This window comes from Gymnogyps californianus, chromosome 2, assembly GCF_018139145.2.
Source record: "Gymnogyps californianus isolate 813 chromosome 2, ASM1813914v2, whole genome shotgun sequence".
Classification (NCBI taxonomy): Eukaryota; Metazoa; Chordata; class Aves; order Accipitriformes; family Cathartidae; genus Gymnogyps; species Gymnogyps californianus.
In genome coordinates, this window is record NC_059472.1 from 99,465,117 (window position 1) to 99,491,418 (window position 26,302).

The window sequence follows — 26,302 nt, forward strand, 5'->3', positions numbered from 1 at the left end:
GCAGCGCCCGCTGGGGGGCCGCCTGCCCCCCTCCCCGGGCGGCGGGGCAGGTGCAAGCGCTGCCCCCGTCCTCACCTCCCCGCTTCTCCCTTCCTTCCTCCTTCTCTCTCTCCTTCCCTTCCTTCCCCCTTCTCCTCCCTTTTCTCCCCCGCTGCAGCTCTAGCAGGAGGCGGCACGGACACGCGTGAATGTGGTCTCCGGCCCCCGACTGACCCGGCCCCGAGGTGAGTGCCAGGCGGCTCCGCCGCGCCGGCCGAAGCGCCTCCCCCCGCCGCCGGCCGGCACCCCCAGCGACCTCCCTCCGGGGCGCCCCCGACTCCCCTCCGGTGACATCCCCTCTGGGGACACCCCTCCGCCGGGGACTCCCCCTCGGGACCCCGCTTCCGGCGGCCCCAGCCGCCAGCTGTCACAGCCGCGGCCCCCGCGGCGCTGGGCGCTGCTGAGCATTGGCCCGGGGACGGCGAGCCCCCGCGGCTGCCGGCCCGGGGCGGGGGCAGCCGGCTGTCAGCCTCGGCCGGCTGGGCGCCGGCGATTTACTCGGGGGTGAGTTTTAAAGGTGTGCGCAGTTCGTGGTCCCTGCTCTCCTTGTTTATCAGGCTGCTCTCGTTTCCTCTCTCTCTCTGTCAGTGTGTGTGTGGTTTCTCCCCCCCCCCCCCCCCCCCCCCCCCCCCCCCCCGACAAACTTGCTGTCAACTGTATAGATAAACCCCACAAAGCTTTCCCATATAGGCCACGCATTACAGACGGATGAAATGTTATAGAATGTGACAGCGTGTTACGCATCTCTCTCTCTCTCTCCTTTTAAAGGGCTTATTTTCTCAGCCAATAAGATAACGTTTATAGGATGCAGAGTCATGTAAAGCTTAGTAAAGTAAGCGATGTTTACTTGTTCTTCAAAAATTTGTGGGTTTTTTGGGGGGTGTTGTTTGTTTTGGGAGGGGAAGTGGGGACAAAGTGGCATACAACTGGAAGCAACGGCCTTGCTTACAGTTATATGCATAAGCTGATCTCTTTTTCTTTCTCTCTTTCTCCCCACCTCCCTCTTCCCCTTCCCGTAGTGCTTACAGCAAAAATATGTTTGTGATTCTGTACGACTGGCTTCTGCCTTTCAAAATGGGAGGCCTCTCTGAATCTTAAATCTTTTTACCAAACTTCTTTGTGAATGGTAACTGCCACCTTTTCTTTTTCTAACCCCGTATATGCAATGAAACAGTTGCACGTCCTTTTACCTTGTTGGATAAGGGCCTCGCAGCAGCAGCAGACTGTGATCACCTGGTAGTCACCAAAACGAGTTTCCTGGTGCCTTGCTCAGTGCTAAGGTAGTTTGTAGCCTCCGACTGTAAAGGCAACAGCATGTAGGAACGATTATCGAGCGTCGGAAGCTAAGGTGATAGAAAGAGATACTGTTGTGCCACTGATCCAGAAGGAAAGCTCCTGGGGAAAAAAGCCACCGTTTCATGGGGCGTTATACGGTAGTTTAGGGAAATCTCACGTAAACAAAACTGGTTGGTTTTCCTTTCTCTGCTCTCCAACCTCATCCACCCCCATACAGTGGTAAGTTATGGTGGAGTCATGCTTTTTTTTTTTTTAAGGTAATAAAGATTGACTTAATTCTTTTTTTCGTCCCTCTAATTAGTTATAATTGGGGGGGGGGGTTACATACAAAAAAGAAAGTTTTTTTTTGTATTGGATTGTCTGAACTAATTTTTCACTTACGTGGATATCATCATGTGATTTCTCTTCCCCTCCCAAATCAATTTCTTGTATCTTGAGAGGAGAATAAAGCACCAATTTACTTGATTTGCATCAGCTTCATTTGAAACTTTGTAAAAATGCCCATTCTCTCCTCCTGTTACGTTTACTTTTAGCAGAATTCCTGAATGAAGCTACTGCTACCATGTCTATCACTGTCAGCTTGAACAAGGAAGATGCAGCCTGGAACAGAGAGAATTGAGAAGTCTCAAATATATTTTAAAAAATACAATTACAAACTGATCCCTACTACAATCAGATAACATTTCATGATGCAGTGCTGTAGTATAAGGGGTTTATTTCCACTTCCTTTCTGTGTGGTGGAGCACATTTAGATTTAATTCTTCCTCTACGCTCTCTTTATTTGTGTTTTACTCCCTGTGAAAATAATGCCTTTGATAATACCATTTTAAATATGTTTCCGTATTTCTGTGGCATACTTTCTCACACTCCATGCTTTCCAGCTTACATGATAAACTGAGGTCTTTTCCGTGTTCCCACCGATGTAGTCAAAGACAGCTATAGAGCTCTCTTGTGGCATAAACCTTTTCTTTTCTCCTATAGTATGCTTAACAACAAAGTTTGTAATATTCCGATCACCTGTAATTGCAATGCAACTGCAGTTCAGACTTTAAATTCTGATGTACTTTCATAGGAGGGTGTGCAAGTCTTGGAACTGGTTGTTCACCTGGTATTAAACATCTCTTCAGTACGCTGTTTGGAGAAGTGCTTTACAGTGCAAATCTCTTGCTACCAATAAATCGGTAGTTAGCAGGACGAGCGTTACTCAGAGTAGTATCTCTGTGCTTGCATTATGAGCTGATGTCTATTCACATTGCCAACCCAAATTCCAGTCCAGGTCTTCACGTAATGCAAATCAGATTACTGAAATCCAGGGTATGCTGATCTGGAACAGCCTGTCAAGATGTACTCAAGGATCTAATCTTAACTCTGAATTTGGTTTAAAATAGTAGTATTGTTCCTTTCCCGTAATGGCTCATTCTCATTTTCCTCCTGAATTAATAGTCAAGCTAAACAGATTCTTACCTAGGTAACTCTGACAAAAGTAGTATTATGAGTGGCTGTACTGCCCAGGTGATTAGACAGCTCTGCAAAGTCAAGCAATTAAATTTTTTTTCTTAACTGCTGCCTACCTTTTTTTGCAGATCTCATAATACAATGTCAACTGGAAGGGTACGAACGAAAAAAAAGGCATGTTCTTCAGACCAGTCTCCAGACAACCTTCCTCTGAGGAGTTCTGGAAGACAGGTATTTATAATAATTTAAAAACACATGGGTTCGTACTCTGGTATTTTTTATTTTCTGTTGACATTTATAAAGAAAGCGGGCTTCATTGTGGATAAGTTAGGACTTAGAGTACTTATCCAGAGAGAGGGAGAATTAGTTAATTCTGTGAATAAGTAGGCAAAGTGTCTCATTTGTGAACAATATTCAGAAAGGATAAATGCTCAATATAACCTGTAAATATGTTAAAAATACAATCACAGATTTCTGTACAGCCAGATAAAGCTGTCTGCCCATCCAGATGGAGGCCTAAAACAACACAATGCACAGTACCTTTGAGGCCCAGAAGAGACATTTGGTATACAGCCTTGTATCTGGAGTCCAAAAAAGCCCCAAGCCTATCCTAACATTTTATTTGAGGTGCAAATAAGATTGCCACTAATTAATATCAATAAGTATGTGAAGAAGAGATTTTCTTTTTCTGAAGGAGAAATAGAATGAACGCGTGAGGCTTGACTCATTAGCATGTGATGGAGCTTAAAATATGATTTAAACTGGAAGCTTTGCTTATAATTTCTTCAATGGCATCAGTTAGACTAAGGCAAGACATTTTTAGCTTTAAATGATATTTCCAGCCTTACTGGGGTTTTTTTTTGGTAGAAAAACTGACCTACTTTGACAGCTGTTTCGTGCTGCAGCTATTTCACAATGATTACAAAAATTTTCATTAGTACCATCTTAACCATTTGATGCTACCCACGAGCTGCAAAACTGTCTGAATGCCATTTTGTAGAAGATGCATTTGTGTCATTTCTGGTCAGATTTCAGCTATTTTTTTATTAGGTGAAGAAGAAACCGGCTGAAGCAGCAGATGATGATGATGAAGCGTCAGAGAAGAAATACAGAAAGTGTGAAAAAGCTGGATGCACTGCAACATGTCCTGTTTGCTTTGCCAGTGCAGCTGAAAGGTTTGTTTCTTTTTATTTGCATTTTCCATGGACTTTTCTAAACTTGCAGCTGAAGTTTAGGTTCCTAACTATATTCTGAAAAATCCCTTCGTTTCTAAATGTCAAAGGAGAATCAAGAGGTACTAATACGAGTCAAGATGCCGGGAAAGTGTCACAAGTTATTCCTGTTGGGGATAACTTTCTACTGTGCAAGTTGCTAATTCAGATATAGCATATCTTTAGAATATGCTTATTTATGTTATTAATGGTGTCTTCTGGAACACGCCTTGCTTCTGTGAAACTGAGAGCATATTAGTGTAATCTGAGGAAGCTAAACTTGCTTTCAAGATGGAAAATGAAACCGTCATTTACTGCAGAAAGTATCACTCTTTCGATGGAATGCTTTGCAGTCTGAGGTGAGATTCTCACCTTGAAATTTTAGGTCTTGGGAGACTGTCGTAGTTATTTGAACTCTTTGTTCTGGAGTTGTTCATGGCTTTCTGTGTACTTGCACAACTCCTTTTGAGTTCTGACCCTGGAGTACTGAATGCATGATATCGGCAAGGTGTATCTATAATAAGCAACATGTTAGACCTCATTATGCAGTAGGCAGACTGTAATTATATAGCATTCCTCCCTCCCTGGTTAACTGAGACAAACTTTCCTTGTTTTATTTATTTTCCAATGATATAAAATAATTCAGTGCTTCATTTAGTTATCTGTGTGGATTGTTCTTTGGTGGCAGGAGGTCAAGGTATTCTGGATGTTGTCATAGGAAAGCCGAGTGTTTTGGCAGTTGCTTAAGAGACTTGTAGGGGAAATGAGCACCTGAGAGATCAGCATTGCTGATATTACGTTTTTTACTTAGGAAAGAATAGATACTGCTTAGTCATCTTTTTGATTTGTTATTTTAATGTTTTGATTTCCACCCCTCCCACCCCTCCAACTACATACTTTCAACATTATTTATTTGAGATGAGATCATTTCATGGCTAACTATTTCAGTTAGTAGCTTAGGTCACTGCTTTTTACCTCGTGCTTTTTACCGTGTGCATTTATCTTGAACCATTGCATTAAGTTTAATGAGAGTTTTCTAAGTAAAGAGAGATTGCTTTGTCTGATGAATATAATCTTTGCTAATGGATATTTCTTTCTGAGAGTAATAAAGAATAAATGTCCAGAATGTGTAACTGCTTCCTCAGAGTTTTCTCTCATTGGGTTAAAACCGCAGCCAACTTGGTCACGTGAAAAAAACAGGCAACATCTGTTTTGTGTTCAGATTTGCCTTTATAGTTTTGTCAGTTGTTCTGGGGATGGGATGTTATAATGATTTATGAATCAATTGATCACAGGTACAAGAAAAATACTAATTTAAGTGATCCCTCCCACCCCTGCACTAATATCAGAACAAAATGCAACAAAGTAAAGCAACTGCAAGTTCCTGTGGAGAGGGACTTTGTCTTCTTGGACATTTGCAAGACGCTTAGTGTGTCACAGCGCGTATTGTAAGAGCAAATGTATTTCATGTTCAGGAAACGTCTGCTTAAAGGGTACTCAAGACAGGCTCAGTTGACCATTGTTAGTGGGAGGTTGCTGGAAGCCAGACCAACTATAAAACTGCACATTGTGTACATTTTGCCTCCTTTGCATCTGGTGTTGCTTAGTTTGGAAACTGGAAATGTTTGAGACAATTGAAATGATCTTACTGTTATTTGTATGACTGTAGTGCCTTGTGCAAGTCAGCCTTCATGAATGTAACATAAAGCCCTGGCTTGTCCTGAATATTTTGTTCACATTCTAGAATGTGCTACTGTCAATGGAAAGATTTTTTCTAAATGTATCGTAAAACTATTTCTATGTCTCCTGCATTACAGATGTGCTAAAAATGGGTATACGTCTAGATGGTATCATCTTTCCTGTGGGGAACACTTCTGCAATGAATGTTTTGACCACTATTACCGAAGGTAGATTTGGCAATTAAGGTTGTGCCTTTTCAGTGCTTATTAAAATTTGGCAGACGTTACAACTGTTGAAACATCATGTACATAAACATAATACAAAGACTTGTCCTCTGTGCTTGCTTTATTCAAAGTGAGGCTTAGATATTGGTGCTAAAATTGCAGGTGTTGTATGGACTAATCATCAACTTAAACATAGTGTGAACAAAACTGGTTACTCTAGGCAGGCTGGTTTGTGGGTCCAGTTATTCTGAAGCTTTTGTCTTTTTTAAAACAACATCAGAGAATTTTAAGTTATGAGAACAGTTTTAAATAAATCTATTTTCCTTTATAAAGCAAATTCACTTTACACTGTGAGTTCAGGAGACCTTGCCTCTCTGTAACATCAAATCAGTGAGCAGATTTAATTCTTGTGGTTCAGTGACCGTGAAGACTCTGGTCAGGCTCACAGAGTGCTTTCAGCTCCAAGCTCCTTCCCATTTGAGTGGAGTTGAGTCCAGCTCTACTAAGACTTTTGGGTGCTTATGTGCTTAGCAGTACCAGTGACTCAGTCCAGGCCTTAGATACCAGGAAGTGTGCTCACGATCAAGAGGACATAGTGGTCAGGATGCAATTTATTGCTATTGTAAGAACCATGACTTTCTCCTTTTTTAACAGGAAAAATATAGGACTCTCTACAGCCTTATTTCTCTGTCCTTATATAAAATGTTTAATTTTAGAATAACTGCTGTCGCTTGAAATGAACTAGTTATTCAGTTTTCTGACTGCTTGCTGTTTTCTTTTCTCTTTCCTCTTAGCCATAAAGATGGTTATGAGAAATATACTGCCTGGAAAAGGATTTGGACAAGTAATGGTAAAAGTGAGCCCAGTCCAAAAGCCTTCATGGCTGATCAACAGCTTCCTTACTGGGTAAGATGGGGGGTGATTTATTTAATAGGGTATATTTCAATGTGATGTTCTGATATGAATTTCTGATATTGTACGTTCAAGCAGCAGGTCAGCTGAGTTTTTGTGGGGGTTTTCTAGTATTAAGAGGACTGTGGAAAAGCTCAAGATGATAATTCTGATCAGCTCCTCCATTGTTGGAGACCTTCTCCACACGCCACAAAGAACAACCTTCTGTTGCTTTTCAGTGAAGTACCAGCTAAGAGGTGTGGTGTTCAGGTAGAATAAGACTTGGCAGGGAAAAGGGAGCGTGCCAGCTATAGGAAAGTACAAGTGTGAAAGAATTCCAAAACAGATTTTGTGTTTCCCTGGTGAAGAGAGCAGAAGAAGAGAGACTGGAATGGAAGGAAGTTTGGTGGTGGTGGGGTTTTTGTTGTTGTTGTTTCTGAAGTGGTGAACAATGTGTTTTTGCAGTAATGCTTGCAAAACCCACTGAAGACCACAGTAACTGGGTGTTGAATTAATTTTGGAGTTAGGTTCTGTGGAGAAAGTCAGTCTTACAGGAGATAGGCACAAGGTTTCTGCATACCGATTGTCTTATGACCTAAGGATTACATGAGAACGAATTTAACAATTGTATTTGACAACTTCCTCACATCTCCCTGCCTTCTAATTGGTTAGTTATGCTTCATTAATCTTATCTGTAATCAGACAGCAACAAGTAAAAACATGTTTGTTTTTTGACTTGTAGGTGCAGTGCACAAAGCCAGACTGTGGTAAATGGCGTCAGCTGACAAAGGAAATCCAGCTGACACCACAAATAGCAAAAACCTACAGATGTGGTATGAAACTGAACAATTCCACCAAGGTAACACAGAAGAGTTTTGCTCATATTGAAACTAACAACAAGTTGATATTTCTTGTTTGCAGATATTAATTTCTTCTTGTTTGCTGCTTAATGTTTCTAATGTCAAAATGATTGTCTGATGGCCTGGAGAGCTGCACGGTGACAGGCCTACGTGCTGTTTGGACTTTTTGTTTCCCGAGTGGAAATGTCAAGAAAGAAGTATCTGGAATATCTTTGTCTGCACAGTCAATTGTAAAATCTTTCATTCTGAAGCCATGGAAAGATTATCAGCATGTACAAAATAGACATACACCAAAATGTTTATTTTGGTTTTGTTCAGCCATACTTCATTATTGAGGAAAGCATTTGAAAAGCTCAATGAGCTTTTATTAATTTCTAGCAAGTCTGTCATGGGGCTTTACATGAAAACTTTCAGCTTTGGCATGAAGATAACTCCTGAAATTTGAAAGAGTCCTTATAGTGCCATAGAATCTATATAGTTAAAAACATAACATGAAAATACCAACCATATGAAAATCAGAAGGGTCAGCATTTAATCTTGAAACTTTGTGATAAAGATACTCTTAAAATAAATGAGAAACTTTTTTTAATAGTCTAGACTGGAAGAGTCTCTCTGGAAAATGTGGGATATTTCCAGAATTTTTCTACAAAATTCCTTTTTTTTCCCCATTTGTTTGTTTCAGTGTTCCACTCCATTTCATGGAATAGAATGTATATTTTAATGTCTGATCAGTAGAAACTAACTTAACAAATGAGAAACGTTTTCTGGGGTGTTTTTGCTTTATGGTGTGTTGTTTTTTTTAACTATGCATTTCTCTACTATTTATTTTTACTAACGTAATAATCTCTGCTACAGAAGGCTAACACACATTTTTGGTTTGTTTTTTAAGTTTAAAGAACTATGCCATAGACAAATTACTTTGTTTTATATTTAATTTCTGTTGTACAGCTTAAGAATAGCTCTGATACCATTCATTTTTCTTTCAGACTGAGGGCTCAGACCAGTGTTCCATGCCTGAGGACTTGGTGAGTAGCGGCTGTTCCTCCTCATTTGTCCTAGAATATGAAAGCAATCTTAAAGCATGGCACATTTCTTTCCTTTTCTTGGTCCTTTGGCCAATTATGGCGGTATTTATGCATTTTGCTCAGGAAACTGTCAGCCACTTTTTGCAACAGAGCCTAGGGCCTACTTTCTCGTCTTTTTCCTCTTTTCCCTTACCATAACAATTAGCTTTCTGGTGGTTTGTGGTGTCTTTGAGTTGTGGCCTGTGATTCAAGGTTTACTCCTAATTCTCATTTTTGATCAGGCAAAACAGCATTCAGTTGTCAGCTTTCAAATAAAATTCCCCATCCTAAAATTTCCCTGTCTTTCAGGTGGTTTGTATCTTTAGTCAAGCTAGTCTCTTTTTGAAGACCGTGAGAGAACATCAAAACATGTTTTCTCCTCTCCCTCATAATACTAAACTAGACTTGATGTATGTTGGTGTTTCAATGCGTTTATGATCATATAACTCTTCATTTCAGATTTAGTATGATCTGATGTTCAATAAGCCAATGTTGACAAGTGTACCTGAGGTACCTCTGTCCCAGGAATCATGTTGAAGCTTATTGTTGACTCTTGCAGAAGCTTTGTGGTTTTGTTTCCTAAATGCATGTTTGATTTGTAAACTAAGGCTGAATCATTAGCATTTGTTAGGGTTTTAGAAGGTCTTCGGTGGGGATAGCAGAATCTAAATTAAATTGATCAGTTAGTGTACACTTTTCTAAGTTCAGATTTCTGGATGCATAACCGACTGTAAATGTTTGTCCTGGTTTCAGCTGAGACAGAGTTAATTTTCTTCCTAGTAGCTGGTATAGTGCTGTGTTTTGGATTTAGTATGAGAATAATGTTGATAACACACTGATGTTTTTAGTTGTTGCTAAGTAGTGTTTAGGCTAAATCAAGGATTTTTCAGCTTCTCATGCCCTGCCAGCAAGAAGGCTGGAGGGGCACAAGAAGCTGGGAGGGGACACAGCCAGGACAGCTGACCCAAACTGGCCAAAGGAATATTCCACACCATATGACATCATGTCCGTATATAAACTGGGGGGAGTTGGCTGGGAGGGGCAGATCACTGCTTGGGAACTAACTGGGCATCGGTCGGTGAGTGGTGAGCAATTACATTGTGCATCACTTCTTTTGGATATTCTAATTTTTTTAGTATTATTATTGTCATTTTATTATTATAATAATAATCATTATTTTCCTTCCTTTCTGTCCTGTTAAAATGTCTCTATCTCAACGCATGAGTTGGGTTTTTTTTTTTTTTCCAATTCTCTCTCCCATCCCACTGGGTGGGGGGAGTGAGTGAGCGGCTGCGTGGTGCTTAGTTGCCGGCTGGGGTTAAACCACGACGTTTTATAAAGGGCCTGATAAGGCATAGATGTGTTGTCATGGCATGTCTCATCTGTTTGCTTTCCACGTGGGTGTGGAGTTTGTGAAGTTTCAGCTCCATTTCTGAGGAAGAGATTAATGCTACAGGTTTTCTGTGTCAGGCTGAGGAAGGGGAAAGAGGGAGAGAAAATGTCTTTATGACTTGCAATTCTGAGATTGGTACTTCTAGTGCTTTTTGGTCTCAGTTTTGGAGGGAGGGGGGGAATTGGTTCATTTTCCAACGTTTTCAAAGTACTGACGTGTTCTCTTCTCCCCTCTTTCCTTCACTTCTCCGCTTGGCCAGAGAGTGGCTGAAGTTTCAGACCATTGGTGGTACTCCATGCTCATACTCCCTCCTTTGCTGAAAGACAGTGTGGCAGCTCCCTTTCTAGCTGCATATTATCCAGACTGCGTGGGCATGAGTCCATCCTGTACCAGCACTAATCGGTTACCTGGTGAATCCAACCTTGTGAAGTTAGAGCACTTAAAGAGCGTGCCTAATTTGACTGGTAAGGGCCATCTGCAGGGCTCTGTTGCTTAAATAGGTGTGATAAATTTTGTCTTATAACTGAGTTTATAAGGCACATAATGCTCCTGATTCAGAAATACTGGTTCTGTTGTCAGCACTAATATACACTCTCTGTGTGACTGCCTCTGTACTTCTTTGATGTAATTTACTCTTTTGTAAGATAAAGGTAATACGTTTCGTATGGCATTTCTTTAGGGAGTAAGCACAGACTGCATAGGCTTTTTGTTTACCACCTGTCATGTGTTTATAGAAATGGGAAATTAACATGCAGGTACTTAAAGATTGTTTGCGTTCTTAAGGAAATGAAGATTTATCAAAACAAAACATGATTCTGCTAGTTTTGATATTGTGGATCTTTGGGGCTTTGGAGAAAAGGATTTGATTTCTTAAGGCACTCAGATTCTGTTTAGGTTAATTTTTTTGCTGATGACAGCTCTGAGACTGAGCGCCTGGGAGTGTGGATCTGCAGAATAGGTCAGGTATGGAGAAAGGTAATTCAGGATTCCCATACTCATCTCAGATAGAGTGCTTTGAGAAAAGTTCAGCTTCTGTGTTGTCTTAGCAGGCTTTATTCTCCTTAGGTGCTGAAAATAAATCTGTTCATCTGTTCAACACATATTTATCTGCTTAATAAACAGAAAACTTCGTTACACAGAGCTACCAATACTGCACGTGGAAGATGATTACTTTTAGTTACTACCCTCTCTGGGCAGTATTGGGAGTTGAAGATGAAAGGGGTTCAGAGTACTGCATGAGCCTGCACAGTGATGCTAGACCTTAGACTTGAGTTTAGATCCTGTTCCTTGTTGGACTCATCATGGCATCCGAGGGCACATACTGTTTCTCTGACAAAACTTATGCTCCGATAGGTCCAAGACGTACCATCAGGAGCAGGACAATAATTAATACTGCACAGCCTGGAGGGTAGGAGAGGGGAGAGCAATATAAATGAAATCATTCTGAAGGTGGCTAGAGGCTGGAAAGCTTCGTTACTTGTTTGTCTGTGTGAGGTCAATGGATTGTCTTAGAGGGAAAAGGATGAGATGAAGATATGATGGAATATGACTAGTTCTTGGTGTGTCTTTATTCAGTTGCAGGCATGAACAAGTATTTCCAGCCTTTTTACCAGCCCAATGAATGTGGGAAAGCACTTTGTGTGAGGCCAGATGTCATGGAACTGGATGAGCTCTATGAGTTCCCAGAATATTCACGAGACCCTACCATGTACTTGGCTCTGAGAAACCTGATTTTGGCTCTGTGGTACACAAACTGCAAGGTAAGAGATGCTAATAGTTAATTTGTTTGTTTACAAATAATAGCTACTTTTTTGGGATGTGGAGTCTCTTCTTAGGGATTGGACTCTCTTCTTAGACATCTCCTTATGCACCAGAAAAACTGCTCCCATCCTTTTGAAAATCCATTCTAAGATTGGCTGGTTTTTTGTTTGGTTGGGGTTGTTTTGTTTTGTTTTGTTTTGTTTTTTGAGGAACTTCTTTTGCAGTAAAATACAAAAGTTTAAAAAGTATTAAAACTCTACTGGGTCTGCCCAGCTGTTAACTTTTAAAGGGATGCTTGAACATTTCTAAACAGTGTTTGTGGGTGCTTTATGATTTTTTTTTTCCATATGACAGTTGGACAGGGAAGTGATTGTCTTTTTACTTACTCTAACTCTGTGACACTGCCTTCAATGGAATTGCTGGAATTTCACACACTGAAGCTTTCAGATACTGATGTGTGTATTTATGTGAAGGTTTTGGATATTAATCTATTTTTTATTTGGAATGCCATTTTGGAATGGATTTTACTTGAATGTCATTGTGAGCATTGCCATCAGGCAGATTCATTTTGCAATCAGGGGTGCATTTCAATACCATTCCTGTACCAATGGCACACACCATGGAGTCTGCGAGAGTATCTTGTAGACTCATTTGCTTTTATTCTATGTTAATCTAGTTTAGTAAATTGTTACCTTACTATGTAAAGCTGGCTAGCAAGAAACTTCCACAAAACTTGCTTTTAAAATGCTCTCAGAAGCCTGATTCATGATTAATTTTTACCATCTGGTTTACAGTTTAAATATGATGTAAGCACATGAAAAAATTGAATATTAGAAAACCAACACTTTCTATTCTTATTTTCTCCTTTGCAGGAGGCTCTTACCCCTCAAAAATGTATCCATCACATCATTGTTCGGGGGCTTGTGCGTATTCGCTGTGTACAGGAAATGGAGAGGATACTTTATTTTATGACAAGGAAAGGGCTAATTAATACAGGGATTTTATCAGTCAGTCCTGACCAGTATCTTCTTCCTAAAGAATACCACCATGTAAGTTGCCATAATAATCCCTACGTTATTGGTGCTATAAAACTACATGGCACATGTCATATTTTTTTGGTTCTGGATTTTTTGCTCATTACCTATCATTTCAATTGTTTATGTAAAAAATACATCTAAAAGCAAACATGTTGCATGTTTTTCACATGGTTCTCATCTGCCTTCAATGGTTATGGAAACTACAGACATGGGACTCTTCCCAGCAAGGTTTTTGTTCCCACTAAAATCTATGGAATTCAGTCCTATGGATTTGTGCTTCCTATGAGCTTTTCAGATGGATGGGAACTGTGTGAAAAATATACAGTACACTTAGGTTCTTCTCATGGCTTAACCTTGTAATACACCTCTGCTTCCACAGGTGAGGAAACTCCTGTTCCATATTGGTTTGCAAGAACTATGATTAAAGGGTACATATTTATGACTAGCAATTTGCTTAACAGCACACAGAAACTTATCAAATTAATGTATTCTGTAATGGAATATCTCCTAGAAATTGTAAGTTGATCTATGTTTGGAAAGTGTATTTGTATATGTTTTTAATTTATAAAATAGTTTTTACTGGTCAACCCAATCTGTGATTGAAATCATTACAAGGTAAGTGTGTTTCTTGTCTGATAACTTCAGTTAGATTTTGTTACTTCACTGATAACTTCAGCTGTTTCCATTCAAAGAAATTGAGACATCTGCTTTTAAAGTCCTTAAAAATTGTAACTATTTTCAAAGCTACAATTGATCTTTTCTCTATATTAAATGCACTATCGTCTTTAAAAGTTATCACTGGTTACTTTAGAGGACAAGAGAGCCTAGACGTCTGAAACCTACAGGTATTTTTAACTTTAGCAAGAAGAAAAATAAATGTGCAATGATAATTTCTATTTTAGTTCTAACTATTTTTATTTATTTAAATATTTTATTATTTTTTAGAAATCTGTCATTATTGTTGGGGCTGGTGCAGCAGGATTAGCAGCAGCCCGACAACTGCACAACTTTGGAATTAAGGTAAGAAACTTCAGAGTACATTACTTAAAAAAATCAGACTTCCTCTGCTTTGAAAGTGTTCTTCATCAAAATGAAAAAAATTACATTCTGGTTACAAACATTTATGTATAGGACGTCCTAATTAATTTGTAAAATCTAGGGGTTTACTGAGTAAATCTGCTGTTTAAAAACAGCATTTATTTGTATCTAAAATTCAACAAAGCATGCAGTGAATATTTTACATAGACTTGGGTTGGGAGGATAGGGAAGACATGGATATTCATGTCCAAATAATGGGACTGTGATGATGGCTGTTTACATGAGGTGAAATTTTCTTTCATTTGTGCACTGTACTGTACTTACTTGATGCTTATTAAAAACAAGCAAATCACATGTATTTCCATTTTCCCTCATATTTGTCATTGACAGTGTGATCTCACAATATTTACATGTTGACATAATTTTACACATCAGAATATTCTTATGAAAATCCATGGGACTCTTTACACATGAAGTGTTTGCAGGGCTGATGTTTAAGGAAATGAATGAACATCTGACTTTACTGATTTATATAGTTATATGTTCATATATGTATATATTTATATGAATCCCTGAATCCTATAGGCCCATGATCTCATTCTTTGGTTACTAAATAGCAAAATGCAGTGCAGCCTTTCTGTACGTCAAGTCCTGTGGAGAGCTACCCTGCAGTAAAATATATAAATATCAACTGGCAGGACCTTTTTTTAACTATATAAAATATATATATATATATTTATATATATACACACTGTTGCTTTCTATTGTTCTGGAGAGATGGAGTTTCTCTAAAAATAAAAAGATAATAGAAGTAAGAGTAGACATATTCAGTCAGACATCCACCTACTCCAGTATCCTGTGTCTGTCTGTGACAAGTAGTGGATGCTGAAGAAGGTATGTATGAATGGTGGAAATATGTGAGAATGGGTTTTTCTTGGAATATCCCAGGAATAAATTTCTCCAAAAGGTGTATGGACTTCCTCAGATGGACACTGCAACCAGATCATTGTGTTTAATAGCCTTTAGCATGCCTTAAACTCCAATTTTGAGACTTCCTGAATAGGTTTTTAGCTTTTTAAAAAAGAAGGCTTGTTTTTGTTAGGGTTGTTTCTTAAAGTAACAGTCATTTTATATGTGTATATCCCAAAGGGTAACCTTTAAAAGACAATTTAAATGCATAAATGAACTATATCTGCAAACGAAAATAAAGTGTTAAGATTGTTAGCATTGCTGGATTGCTTGGGGATTTTTTGTGTTTTGTTTTCTCCTTTGCTCTGGAGTTGAATAGATAAGTTTAATATAATCAAATCTTACAATTTACTAAGCTGCATTGTGTCATAGGTCATTGTCTTAGAAGCTAAAGACAGAATTGGTGGCCGAGTGTGGGACGATACGACATTCAAAGGAGTCACTGTTGGAAGAGGTGCACAAATCGTCAATGGATGTGTCAACAACCCAATGGCACTAATGTGTGAGCAAGTGGGTTCGCTGCAGTGGTCATGCATTATCACTAGTGAAAAACTGTTGTTAAAGCCAGATTCGGGTGGCTGGGTAAGGGTGGGAGTCCTTTTTCATGATATGATTAAAACACTGTTCTGCATTGTAAGTAAATTCTGTGTTGCTATTATATCTTTGATAACAGCTGGGGACAGAGAAGGGCTGTAGAATGGTTTCAGGCACGTTATGTAAAGAAAAACAAAGCGGCTCCAGCTTCAGAACCAGAAGAAACCACTTTTTTCCCCTTTTCTGGAGATGATAATGTAAAAGGTCCCCAGCAGACTTCCTTGGAGCTGAGAAAGGCTTTACTGTGGGAGGCTATTGCTATGTTGTCGTAATACATACTTCTATGATGGACTTGCCTTTGGTCAGCCTCTATATTTCTAGTTCAATTCCGCACAAGTTAAGATGAATATGTCTAACAACTATTGATGCGAACACACTGCAGTTCAAATTTTTTTTTTTCTTTTTTTTAATTTGTTGGTTTGGTTTGGGTTTTTGGGCAGGAAGCTCAATTTTTCCAAGTGAAACCTGAGTATGGATTTTGTTTAGAGAGGCATACAAATCCAGCCCATGCTGTTTTAACTGTTTAGCGCTCTATAGCGTCATGAGGAAGTTGGGGGTTTTTTGGGGTTGTTTTTTTTTTTTTTCAAATCATGTTTTAGTTATGAGGTGAGGAGCAATGACTTCTGAATACACATTGGGTGCCCATCCCTTTGTGGTCATTTGATGTCATCTTTCATTCAAAGTACAACCGTATCTTGAGAAGAGATCTGCAGTGGTGACCAACAGCCCAGAGAGATGTGAGGACATGTGAAAAACAATGGAGCGCACCCTAAGTAACAAGGCCCTAGGAAGAAGTTAGCGCTATATTTGTGCTATTTTCTCTAGACTGACTCTGTAGAACCTAAAAAGTCTTTATTCTGATTTAGCTCTGTTGTGTGTTCAATGCAAGATACTAGGCTTAATTCCGAATAATTCCTTTCTTTGCTTTTTGTTAATAAAATTTGCGGTAACTGGCAAGCAACATCTCGTCAATTCCTGAATGCAGGGAACTGTTTGGGCATCAGGCATCAGAAAGTTGTGGAAAAGAACTGATTTTAATGGCAATTTAGAGAATAAGGTGAGGTAGAGATGAAGGAGACTGGTTCTTCATGTTTGATTACCAGACCCAACATCTCTGTACTGGCCCCTGGCCTGATAGGAAAGTTGGAGATAAGGTTTCTGGGAACCTCCAATAATGAAAAGGATGGAAGAGTGGGGAAAAACAGTTTGTGGACAATTAACGGATAGAAGGATTATTGGTATTCAAGTTTTAGGAGAACGAGAGTTTGAGTTAATCTGACTAATTATTTAAAGTTGTGGATGTTTTTTAAGTGGCATCACTTAAATCTGGGATTAAGGGATTCGCCTTACTTTAAATAACTTTGAGCAGGCTTGGCACTGTAGTTTTTCCATACTTAAAAAGCAATAAAATGTCTTTTTCTTAAGCTTGGCATTAAAATGCACAAACTAGGGGAGAAATGTGACTTGATCCAGGAAGGTGGAAGGATAACAGATCCCACTATTGATAAACGTATGGACTTTCATTTCAATGCCATCCTAGATGTCGTCTCTGAGTGGAGAAAAGATAAAACCCAACATCAAGATGTTCCTCTTGGTGGTAAGTGGGAGATGTATTGCAAAGTGAAGACGTTGGCTGTGTTCATAGAGTTTTATATTAAATTGGCTTTTACATCAGACATTTTTAGAAGCGTATGGCTGTACATCTGACCTTAAATCCAACAGTGATAACCTGGCTTTATGGAGGACAAAGGGAGATGGACTATTGTATACACACAGACCAAAATGTCACTTGTAACTTTTAAGGAAATCTAATTTGAAGGCTTTTATAATACTGTACAACTTCTGATGTAGTATCTTGTTTTCATGAGGTAGCTTTTTCAGTATAACTAGTGGCACTAGCAGTTCAAACAACTTGCTTCTTGCTGAAGCAGGCCATAGCTAGCCATAACTCTTACACTTTTTGACTAATCTGTCTAAAAAAGAGCCTGATCAAAACCTTCTGCTGGCAAGAATAGTCCCATCTCCATTGGTAACGCCTCCCACCACACTTACAGCAAGCACATTCACCAACAAAAAATAAACTTGCTCAGAAATGTCTGCCTCCCACATCTTTTCAGCGTGGATTCTGTAAGACAGCATTAGCAACTCCTATGTTCTTCAGTGAACTCTGGATCAAATTTCTCAGCTCTTTTGGTTTTGTAAAAATTAAGCAGGATTCATTTGCAAGGATTCTCCCATTATCTTAAAGTGTATTTTCCTTGAAATATCTTCAACTGTATATTGATGATAGCTAAACAATTAATTTTTCTCCTGTCTAAATTGGCTAGCTCAGCTGTGCTGTTGCACAGTGTGTTTCTTTTTTTTTTTTTCTATGAAATAATTTTAACCTCTTTTTTTCCTGAAGCTATGTATGTTTCCTTTTTGAAGAAGATTTTTACTAGGGAAACCTATGATTAAACAATGAAGTTGTATTTTATCACCGGAAAGATCTTGCGTTTTTTCTTATGAGAAGAAAAACATCTTAGTGCAAATTAGCAATAAGCTTGAAAATCTTGTGATCCAGAGAATAGCATATTGAAATGCAGTAGGACTTCTGATGAATCGTGATATATTCTTATTTGAAACATGTTCTTTCACAGAAAAAATACAAGAGATTTATAAAGCCTTTATTCAGGAGTCTGGTATCCAGTTCAGTGAGCTGGAAGAAAAAGTACTACAGTTCCATCTCAGTAATTTGGAGTATGCGTGTGGCAGCAATCTCTCTCAGGTGAGTTTTGACAGCTGTGTTCTGAAGTGGTTGAGCTGCATAGAAAATAGGGCTGGAAGTAACATTGAGAAGTCATCTGATCCATCCCGTGGCCGCAAAGGAAGAATCAGCTATCCCTCAACTGTTCCTACATCCCTAACCTGTTCTTTAAAAGCATTGAGATACAGATTCCAGCACTGCCTTAGGTAATCTGATGGGAGTTCATGACATGCTTCCAGTGAGATCCTCTTCAACGTAGAAGTTGAGAGTAGATGGCGGAGTGGAGTAGGGCATTTTGCTGAGACGCTGGGTGGTAGGATTCACAGGAGAGTTACTCTTCCTTAGATGTTGTGTGTGACTTCTGCTTCTCAGTTCTGTGTTTAAAAACTGAGGTATTTCTCTACCTTGCTAGGTATCTTGAGAATAAATGCATTTAACTTCTGAAGTGTTCCAACACCCTGACGGTGGGCCCCAGTTCACCACTCCTAGGTATTCTGTTGACTATGTGATACTTGGCTTTCCTCGCGACTTCAGTTTTAACCAAGCAGGTTCAGGAAATATCAAAGTACGATGTTGTTTGCAGTGCATTATTTACTCAGTCCTGTTGCTTGGGTTAAAGATGTTTACGGTCAATTGTACTACGGTAGTGGGACAGCTGATTGATATGTGCAGATGCACAAATCTGATCCGAACTGAGAAGCACATAAGAACATAACAAAAATCTGCAAGACAATGCTATACAGGGGCAGTCAATGCAAAATATTTTGATATGTCAAGCTTTCACACTTCATGAGCACTCAGGGGAAATAAGAAAGATGTTAAAATCTATGTTACCTTCAGTTTTAAAATCAAAATGTGATGTAAATGCAACTGCAGTGATAGGAATTGGCATCTGAATAGCGGTTTGAGAATTGCTTCAGATTTTTCACTGCTAAGTGGTGATTGCTTAGTGCAAATATCACTATTGTACTAACTATGAGTTTGCAGGGATGGAGGGAGAAGGTCAATGAAAGATATCATGGAAGAACCTCCAAAGTGACAGAAAAATTCCATGGAGATTTTTTTGTATCTTTTATTTCCCAACGTGAAGGGGAAAATATTTCCATTTTTATTTGAAGTCTTCAGGCTGTAAAATCTGATTGTTTTGCTAGAGACAGAAAACTGAAATAAATACACTGCAATCCACCTGAATTTTTGTACTACTTTCCTTGTTTTCTCTACCAAGCAGAACTATAAATGACCTGCTAGTGACCCACCCATATTATGACATTTCTTAATCCAGCAATTCATATGTTGTATAGTGGCCTTAGGTAAATAAGCCGTTTGCTTTTGTCAGCGTTGCCATACATTCTGGTGATACACTGTTTTCCTCCAGTTGTGACGGGAATTAGGGTGGCTTCTTCTAAACTGTGAGACTTTTGCTAGTACCCATGTCACCTCACCAGTAGAGACAGCTAGTTATGTTCTGTCCACAGGTATCTGCACGCTCATGGGACCACAATGAATTTTTTGCCCAGTTTGCTGGAGATCACACTCTTCTAACTGTGGGATATTCTACTGTGATTGATAAATTGGCAGAAGGGCTGGACATCCGGCTGAATTTCCCAGTGAGTCTGGAAAATGTGGATGCAGTGCCTGTCTTGGATTGCTCTGAAGCACCCAATCATATCTTTGTATTCTTTTGGACCAGGCAAATCTGTGCCTGTGATTATTTCAACTTGTCTTTAAGAAAATAGAGGACAACTTCAGCATTTCTGGAAATCCTCTTTGAGGACTATCAGTACTTAAATATTATGATATGATGAGTTCTTATGTTAGAATCATGATGATTTTTCTTTTTCAGCTTCCATGGAGGCTATTTTTTTCTTTCAATATTCTCTGGAAATTTGTGTTCTTCAATTTCTAGTGTGCAGACTGGTGCTATATTAGCTATTCTTGTCTGAATTTGCATTGCATATGTAGATTTTGTAGTATAATCTTCAATTTGTCTTTTAATAGGTACAGAGTATTGACTATTCTGGTGAAGAAGTACAGGTCACTACTGCAGATGGAACAGTGTGGACAACACAAAAGGTACCCAATATGCTTCAAGATTAAGGATTTTAGGGAACACAAGAACTATATCGATCACAGTACATGTTCTTTTTGTTTGGGTTTTTTTTTTTCCTCTCAGAAGACTATTTAGTCCAGTTTCTCCCCACCCAAAGATGAAAACTCATATATGCTAGTGACCCGTATTTGGATGTCCTAGAGCCATCTTGAGCATGCTTGAGTTTTGAGTACTAGTTGATTTGAAGAACTAAGCACTATAAAGGTAGTACTAAAAATGTGAAGCGAATAGATTTTTATCTGGTCTTTGAAGTGACAGTTATGTTTTCTGGTTCCATTCCCTGCTCAGCTTTACCCCATTTAGCATGTGAATCTGCCCTGTTAAAATTTTTCCCTTTGGTATGCAGGACTTGACAACCCATATTTCTCAGTCTCCCTTAATCCCTGTATCCCCACCTGCTTCATGCTGCGTAATTTAGCTTTTAGTAATTTTTAAAATGATACGTAAACTTGATCAAGATTGGATTGACATCAGCAGTGTTACTGATCATATTTTAAAGAGATGGGATCTGTGAAGGAAGAAAAACCAAACCAAAAAAATTACCATCTTCTCCCCTTTCAAAAAGACAGTTTTGTTAATCTGAGAGCCATTGGCTATAATTTACAGGAGGTATTAAAATTAGTAGCATGGTTAGCCACTCTGATACAAGCAATTCAACAGACTACAACTTAAAACCAGTGAACTGCAGGATCTGTTCTCACCTGAATGTAAGGCATGTGTTTCCCATTAATGGGGAGTAAAACAAGACACTAATCTAGAGACGTCTGGTGAGTATTATGCTGCATCCTACAAGAATAATCCAAGACAGTTAAGAGGATGCCGTGAGGCTTAGGTGCAGTATTCAGCTTTTGCTACTGTTGTGATTGTAATTATTTCTTTCAGGTATTAGTGACTGTACCACTGGCCCTTCTTCAGAAAAATGCCATTCAGTTTAATCCTCCACTGTCAGAAAAAAAAAATAAAGCCATTAATAGTTTGGGAGCAGGAGTCATTGAGAAGGTAAGTAATTTTAGATTATGTTTCATTTTCTTTTCATAGAAACATTGGCTGCTTTGTCCCTGTTGCTTTTGCTGTGTATTTCTCAGGATATATTATGCATTTGGTTTTACTTGTATACAGTAGCCCAGAAGAGCAAAATGCTATTGGGGACCACATGTATTTCTGTTTCTTAGATTTCCCAACTTAATGGGGTTTTTAAAGAAATTGTTTGCAGAATCACTTCACAGCTTAAACGTTTTGTGCCTAATTTTGAGCAAGCCTTCATGATGGTCTTGGATCTTCCACAATTCTAATAATATGCTTATTCCAGGTCCTTTCAACCTAATAAATACATAAACTATTTCAGAAGAATACTGAAAGTTGTGTATTTGACCAGTGTAAAATCTCCTACCCTTTCCCACTGCAAAAAGACAGCCTCTCCTGAAAAGATCCCTAGTAAGATGTGTGCTTAGAACAAAACAGTGACAGAAGTAATGCCAGAAACAGGATAATAACAATGTTGAAATGTAAAGGCAAGATTCAGAAACCCCACACAGAGGATGGGGATCACTAAGTTCTATGTTAGGTTTGTAAAAATTCTGCTGAATTTCTTGAGCATTTTCCATAGTGAATTCCATTGTGAATTTGATAGTCTGTGCATTTACAATTTGTGAGACTAGCAGGTTTTTTTTTCCTTCCCTGTCCCCCTTGGAGAACAGGCCCATATATTCTCTGTTGCGACCCTCTTATAGAACTGGGTGTCTCTAATTGAGGGGAAAAAGAATTAGAAGAACAACATATACCATATCCAGTTATGAGTTTTGTGGTATTAAATGCTTTAATTCCATATCTCTCTCTCTCACTCTCTCTCTAGATTGCCTTGCAGTTTCCTTATAGATTTTGGGACAGTAAAATTCAAGGAGCTGATTTTTTTGGTCATGTTCCACCCAATTCCAGCCAACGTGGGCTCTTTAGTGTTTTCTATGACATGGATCCAGAGGTATCATATGCTAGCTGTATCTTCTGTTGGCCCTTCAGAAATTCAGTTTGGAATCTAGGTGCAATAATTACTGAACAATGAAAGTTTTCATTTTCCTGCCACCCCCGCAACTGCTAAAAGAAGTGTTATTTATCAAGAAAAAGCTGATTGATACTTCATTGTAATAAATGGGAATGTTTTCCTATGTTTGGATACAAAATAATATACAAGGAAGTTAATGCTTTTATTCTCAAACTATCCTGAAAGCAAGTCTGTAATACCTGACTATAAATGTACTAATATGGGAAAAAGTCTACCAGTCACTTCCAGTTTAGGACTTCTGTTCCCTTATTTAAATCGGCTAAAAATCCTGTTAAAAAGATCATGCTGGCTTATTAACACTTAATGGCTTGCACTAGCCTGAATAACTATGTTGAATGGCAGAAGACAAGACAAACACTGTTTTGTACGAAACTGAGGTCTGTAGGGTCAGTCCCAAGCTCATGAATTTCAAAACAAATTCAAACCAGTGCATTGATACCACGTTTCTCTTCCCCACCAGTTCTAAGCAGACACATTACACATTTATGTCTTTTACCTTTTCATGCTTTTACAACAACTGCTGCTTACTACTTGGCAGCAATTAAAAGGCCATTTTGTAATCTTACAGCTTACTCCAAAAGGAAACCATCCTGTGAAAACTGTGCTTTGTTACTACGCTATCAGTACCTGTATATGACTTTCCTTAAACAAGGTTTCTCTTCAATACTTTTAAGCTCGTTCTACATGAGGTTCAGTGTGCTGGTGCTGTCCAGAGACACTAGATATAATTTGTAATTTGCTTGATAGCTATTCTCTGCTAGCTGTCAAGTTTAGTAACAGAAGAATTGCCTTATATAAACAAGAGAGGGAGAGTTCTTTAAAGGAGTTGAGAACCTGTGTGCTGTTCTATAGTCACCACTTCATCTTTGAAACTTCTGCATGGTAGCAGATTTCTTGAAGTGGAAGGAAACATCAGTAGAACTGAGCTTTCATTTCTTGGGCCAAAATCTGCTGGTAAGAACTTAGTATTGGCCTAATCCAAAACATAAGTATTTAAATAGATTCTCTTTGTTACCACCTTTTGAAATTGCAGTACAGTTGAGGTGGAATTTTGGCACGGAACTGGAGTTTAAGAGGTCTGTCACAAAGAATAACACTATAAATGGCAAATCTTTTGGTGTAGCCTTTAAACAGGTAGATAGGAAGTTTTCAGTTAATTCAGCAAGTTGTAAAAGGGGCTGACTGTAACACAGATCTGTGAACAAGACATCAGAGGATGTCAGTAATTTGAGCGTAAATACTGTAGAATATGCACCCTTTATTCTAAGGAATCAAATCCACTTTCCTCTAGAACAGAAGTTGCTTTGCAGCTGAAAATCTCTGTCAATACCAATTAAAAGGGACTCTTCAAGAAATACTTAATAACCTAATAATTTCAAAATGATCTCTTATGTTAATGCCTTGCTTTTAGGGCAAACAAAGCATTTTAATGTCAGTGGTCACTGGAGATGCTGTGACAACCATTAAGAATTTAGATGATAAACAAGTACTGCAACAGTGTATGACTGTACTTCGAGAGCTGTTTAAGGAGCAGGTAAGAGGAGCCTGTTTTATTGAGAGATGAATTAACTTGCCAACAGATGTAAACTCGATTGTATTTCTTTCAATTGTATTACTTCCTGATGTATAGGAAAACCTTTGACATTTTAAACTATTTTTCTTTTCTTGTCAGTTTGAGGGAATATGCTTCCTTTGAGATACACTAAAACACAATGTTTGGTCTCTTGTGTGAAAAATGGGAATTGAAATATCTTAGATCTGTCTGAAGGAAAATGGTAATGAATAGAAAAACAGAAATGAACTATCCTTTAAAGTGCTTTTAGAAAGGAAAATTAATTAAAATCAGTACTTTAGGCAGGTAACACAAATACACTTCTTACTTAGCTGTCACTTTTTCCGAACTTTTTTTTTTTTGGTCATCACCGCTTCCAATACATGGTAAAAGCTTTAAGCTAGATGAATTGGATTATGATTTCCACCCCCCACCCCCCCGTAAAAAGCAACTGAGATTACAACACTGCCAAACCAAACCAAACAAATCCCTTACTCTTCTAATAAGAAACAACCCTTCCTGAGCTGTCTTGGGATGGAGGTACAGGCAAAATGATCTATCAAGGACCCTACATCCGGACTAAAAAAACATTAGATAAAAATTTCTACCTTTTTTCCTTCCCCCAGCACATCATTAGGATAAAAACTAATAGGAAAATCGGAGAAATCCGGGGCAAGCAGAAGACTATCTCTTAGCAATGTTATTTGCATTGTACTCTACAGACAGTAATGCCTTAATTAAATTACTTAGAGCAGGCAGATGCCAAGGAATGCTTGTGTTAATGTTCATGGGTGATCTCTCAAGGATCAAGTGATCTCTAGGATTAATGATCTTGGAAGAACTTTGACATCTGAAAGCTTGACTTTTCCTAGAAAACATACTTTTGGTAATGGCTTTACAGTTACCAGAATCATGTGCAATGTGAAGTCCACATACCTGCTATTTTGATCTCATGAGAATGTAGAGATAGCAAACAGGTCTTTGGTTTTGGTGCCACTCTAGTCTAGAGGAGTGATTTCCATGTCTGTCTCTGTGGCTTACAGCAGTTGTGAATTTCAGTCATCTGTCCACAATGGAGTGGGATTTTCAAAGACATGATAGCTTCCAGAGGTGTACCAGAACTTCTTCTGGGATGTCCATGAAACTTGCCATACTTGGCTAACCATTGCCTTGATTGCTTGAGCTATAGTCTCTCATGTGCTACCTGAATGGAATGGTCTATTTGTTGATACCAGATGTTGCGTAAGAGGCAACCAGGGGTGCTTCTGTTTACTTGTCACAAGCTCCTCAAGAGTAGGACACGGCTGTAGTTGACTAAGCCTTCATACAATTGTTATCTAGGCTCTTTTTGGTAGAATTGTGTGGAATTTGCATGCTGCAATGTGACAACGAATACACAGTATTACTGTCATGGCTTAGCTACAGACACTCTGACTTTCTGTTTTTTGTTTTCTTTCTGAACCTAGTTTTCAAGCCAGCTCATTTTCTGATCTTAGATAAGTAATGTTGTTTCTCCATTGGAATAAAATTATCTCCAAAATGAAGATTACATTTTGAGATTTAACAAGCTAGAAGTAGCAAAGCATCATGCCTTACCAAGATAAAAAGTGCTTACATTATACATACAAACATGTTGAATGATGTTGATATTGGTATTTTAGCCGTCTGCAAGAGTATCTATGTATTTTGAGGAGAATTTTTTTTCCTTATGTGTAGTTCTATGTATGTTACAATATCCAGACTTGTTGCATTCAGAACAGTGCAGCTGTGATGTTTCAGGCATCAGGCAAGTCTAGCAAACAAAATTATGTTTGTGGCTAGTAGTATAATAAAGAAAATTGGAATTTAATTCTGGAATGTGATCTAATCTGTATTGTAATACTACTACATACTCTAAAGATTACAAGAAACTGTTTATGAGAAAAAGCTATCCAATTATGAGCTTTTCTTTGCAGTGCATAACTTCTATTTTGATTATGCAGGAGGTTCCTGACCCAGTGAAATTTTTTGTTACTCGATGGAGCAAAGACCCTTGGCTCCAGATGGCATATAGTTTTGTGAAAACAGGGGGCAGCGGTGAAGCTTATGACATTATAGCTGAAGACATACAAGGAAAAATTTTTTTTGCCGGTGAGGTAAGTATCTTTGTTACTGTTGATTAAGGTTATTGGGGAACTATTTCATATGAAAGATCGTCTTTTGCTAACCAACACCATTAATCTAGAGATAGCATATAAATATTCTGTTACACAAATATGCTAATGTTTCTTGATTTTGACACAGAACCCTCTTTATTCATATTATTATTGGGCATGGAAAGTCT

The 26,302-nt window shown here is 38.6% G+C and overlaps 1 protein-coding gene across 1 annotated transcript in view; it reads left to right on the forward strand.

Moving 5' to 3' along the window:
• The first annotated feature begins 171 nt into the window (after positions 1-171).
• Positions 172-26,302, forward strand: part of KDM1B (lysine demethylase 1B) — a 29,376-nt gene continuing 3,245 nt past the window's right edge. Inside the window, exons 1-20 of the mRNA XM_050892467.1 lie at positions 172-224; positions 2,919-3,021; positions 3,841-3,965; positions 5,819-5,908; positions 6,700-6,811; positions 7,539-7,655; positions 8,643-8,681; positions 10,373-10,577; positions 11,689-11,873; positions 12,747-12,923; positions 13,857-13,931; positions 15,291-15,428; positions 16,938-17,109; positions 18,152-18,279; positions 19,734-19,865; positions 20,257-20,331; positions 21,251-21,367; positions 22,221-22,346; positions 23,839-23,961; positions 25,962-26,114. Of these exons, the coding sequence (XP_050748424.1) occupies positions 2,932-3,021; positions 3,841-3,965; positions 5,819-5,908; positions 6,700-6,811; positions 7,539-7,655; positions 8,643-8,681; positions 10,373-10,577; positions 11,689-11,873; positions 12,747-12,923; positions 13,857-13,931; positions 15,291-15,428; positions 16,938-17,109; positions 18,152-18,279; positions 19,734-19,865; positions 20,257-20,331; positions 21,251-21,367; positions 22,221-22,346; positions 23,839-23,961; positions 25,962-26,114 (2,379 nt within the window). The 5' untranslated portion in view covers positions 172-224; positions 2,919-2,931. The remainder of the gene's footprint in view (positions 225-2,918; positions 3,022-3,840; positions 3,966-5,818; positions 5,909-6,699; positions 6,812-7,538; positions 7,656-8,642; positions 8,682-10,372; positions 10,578-11,688; positions 11,874-12,746; positions 12,924-13,856; positions 13,932-15,290; positions 15,429-16,937; positions 17,110-18,151; positions 18,280-19,733; positions 19,866-20,256; positions 20,332-21,250; positions 21,368-22,220; positions 22,347-23,838; positions 23,962-25,961; positions 26,115-26,302) is intronic.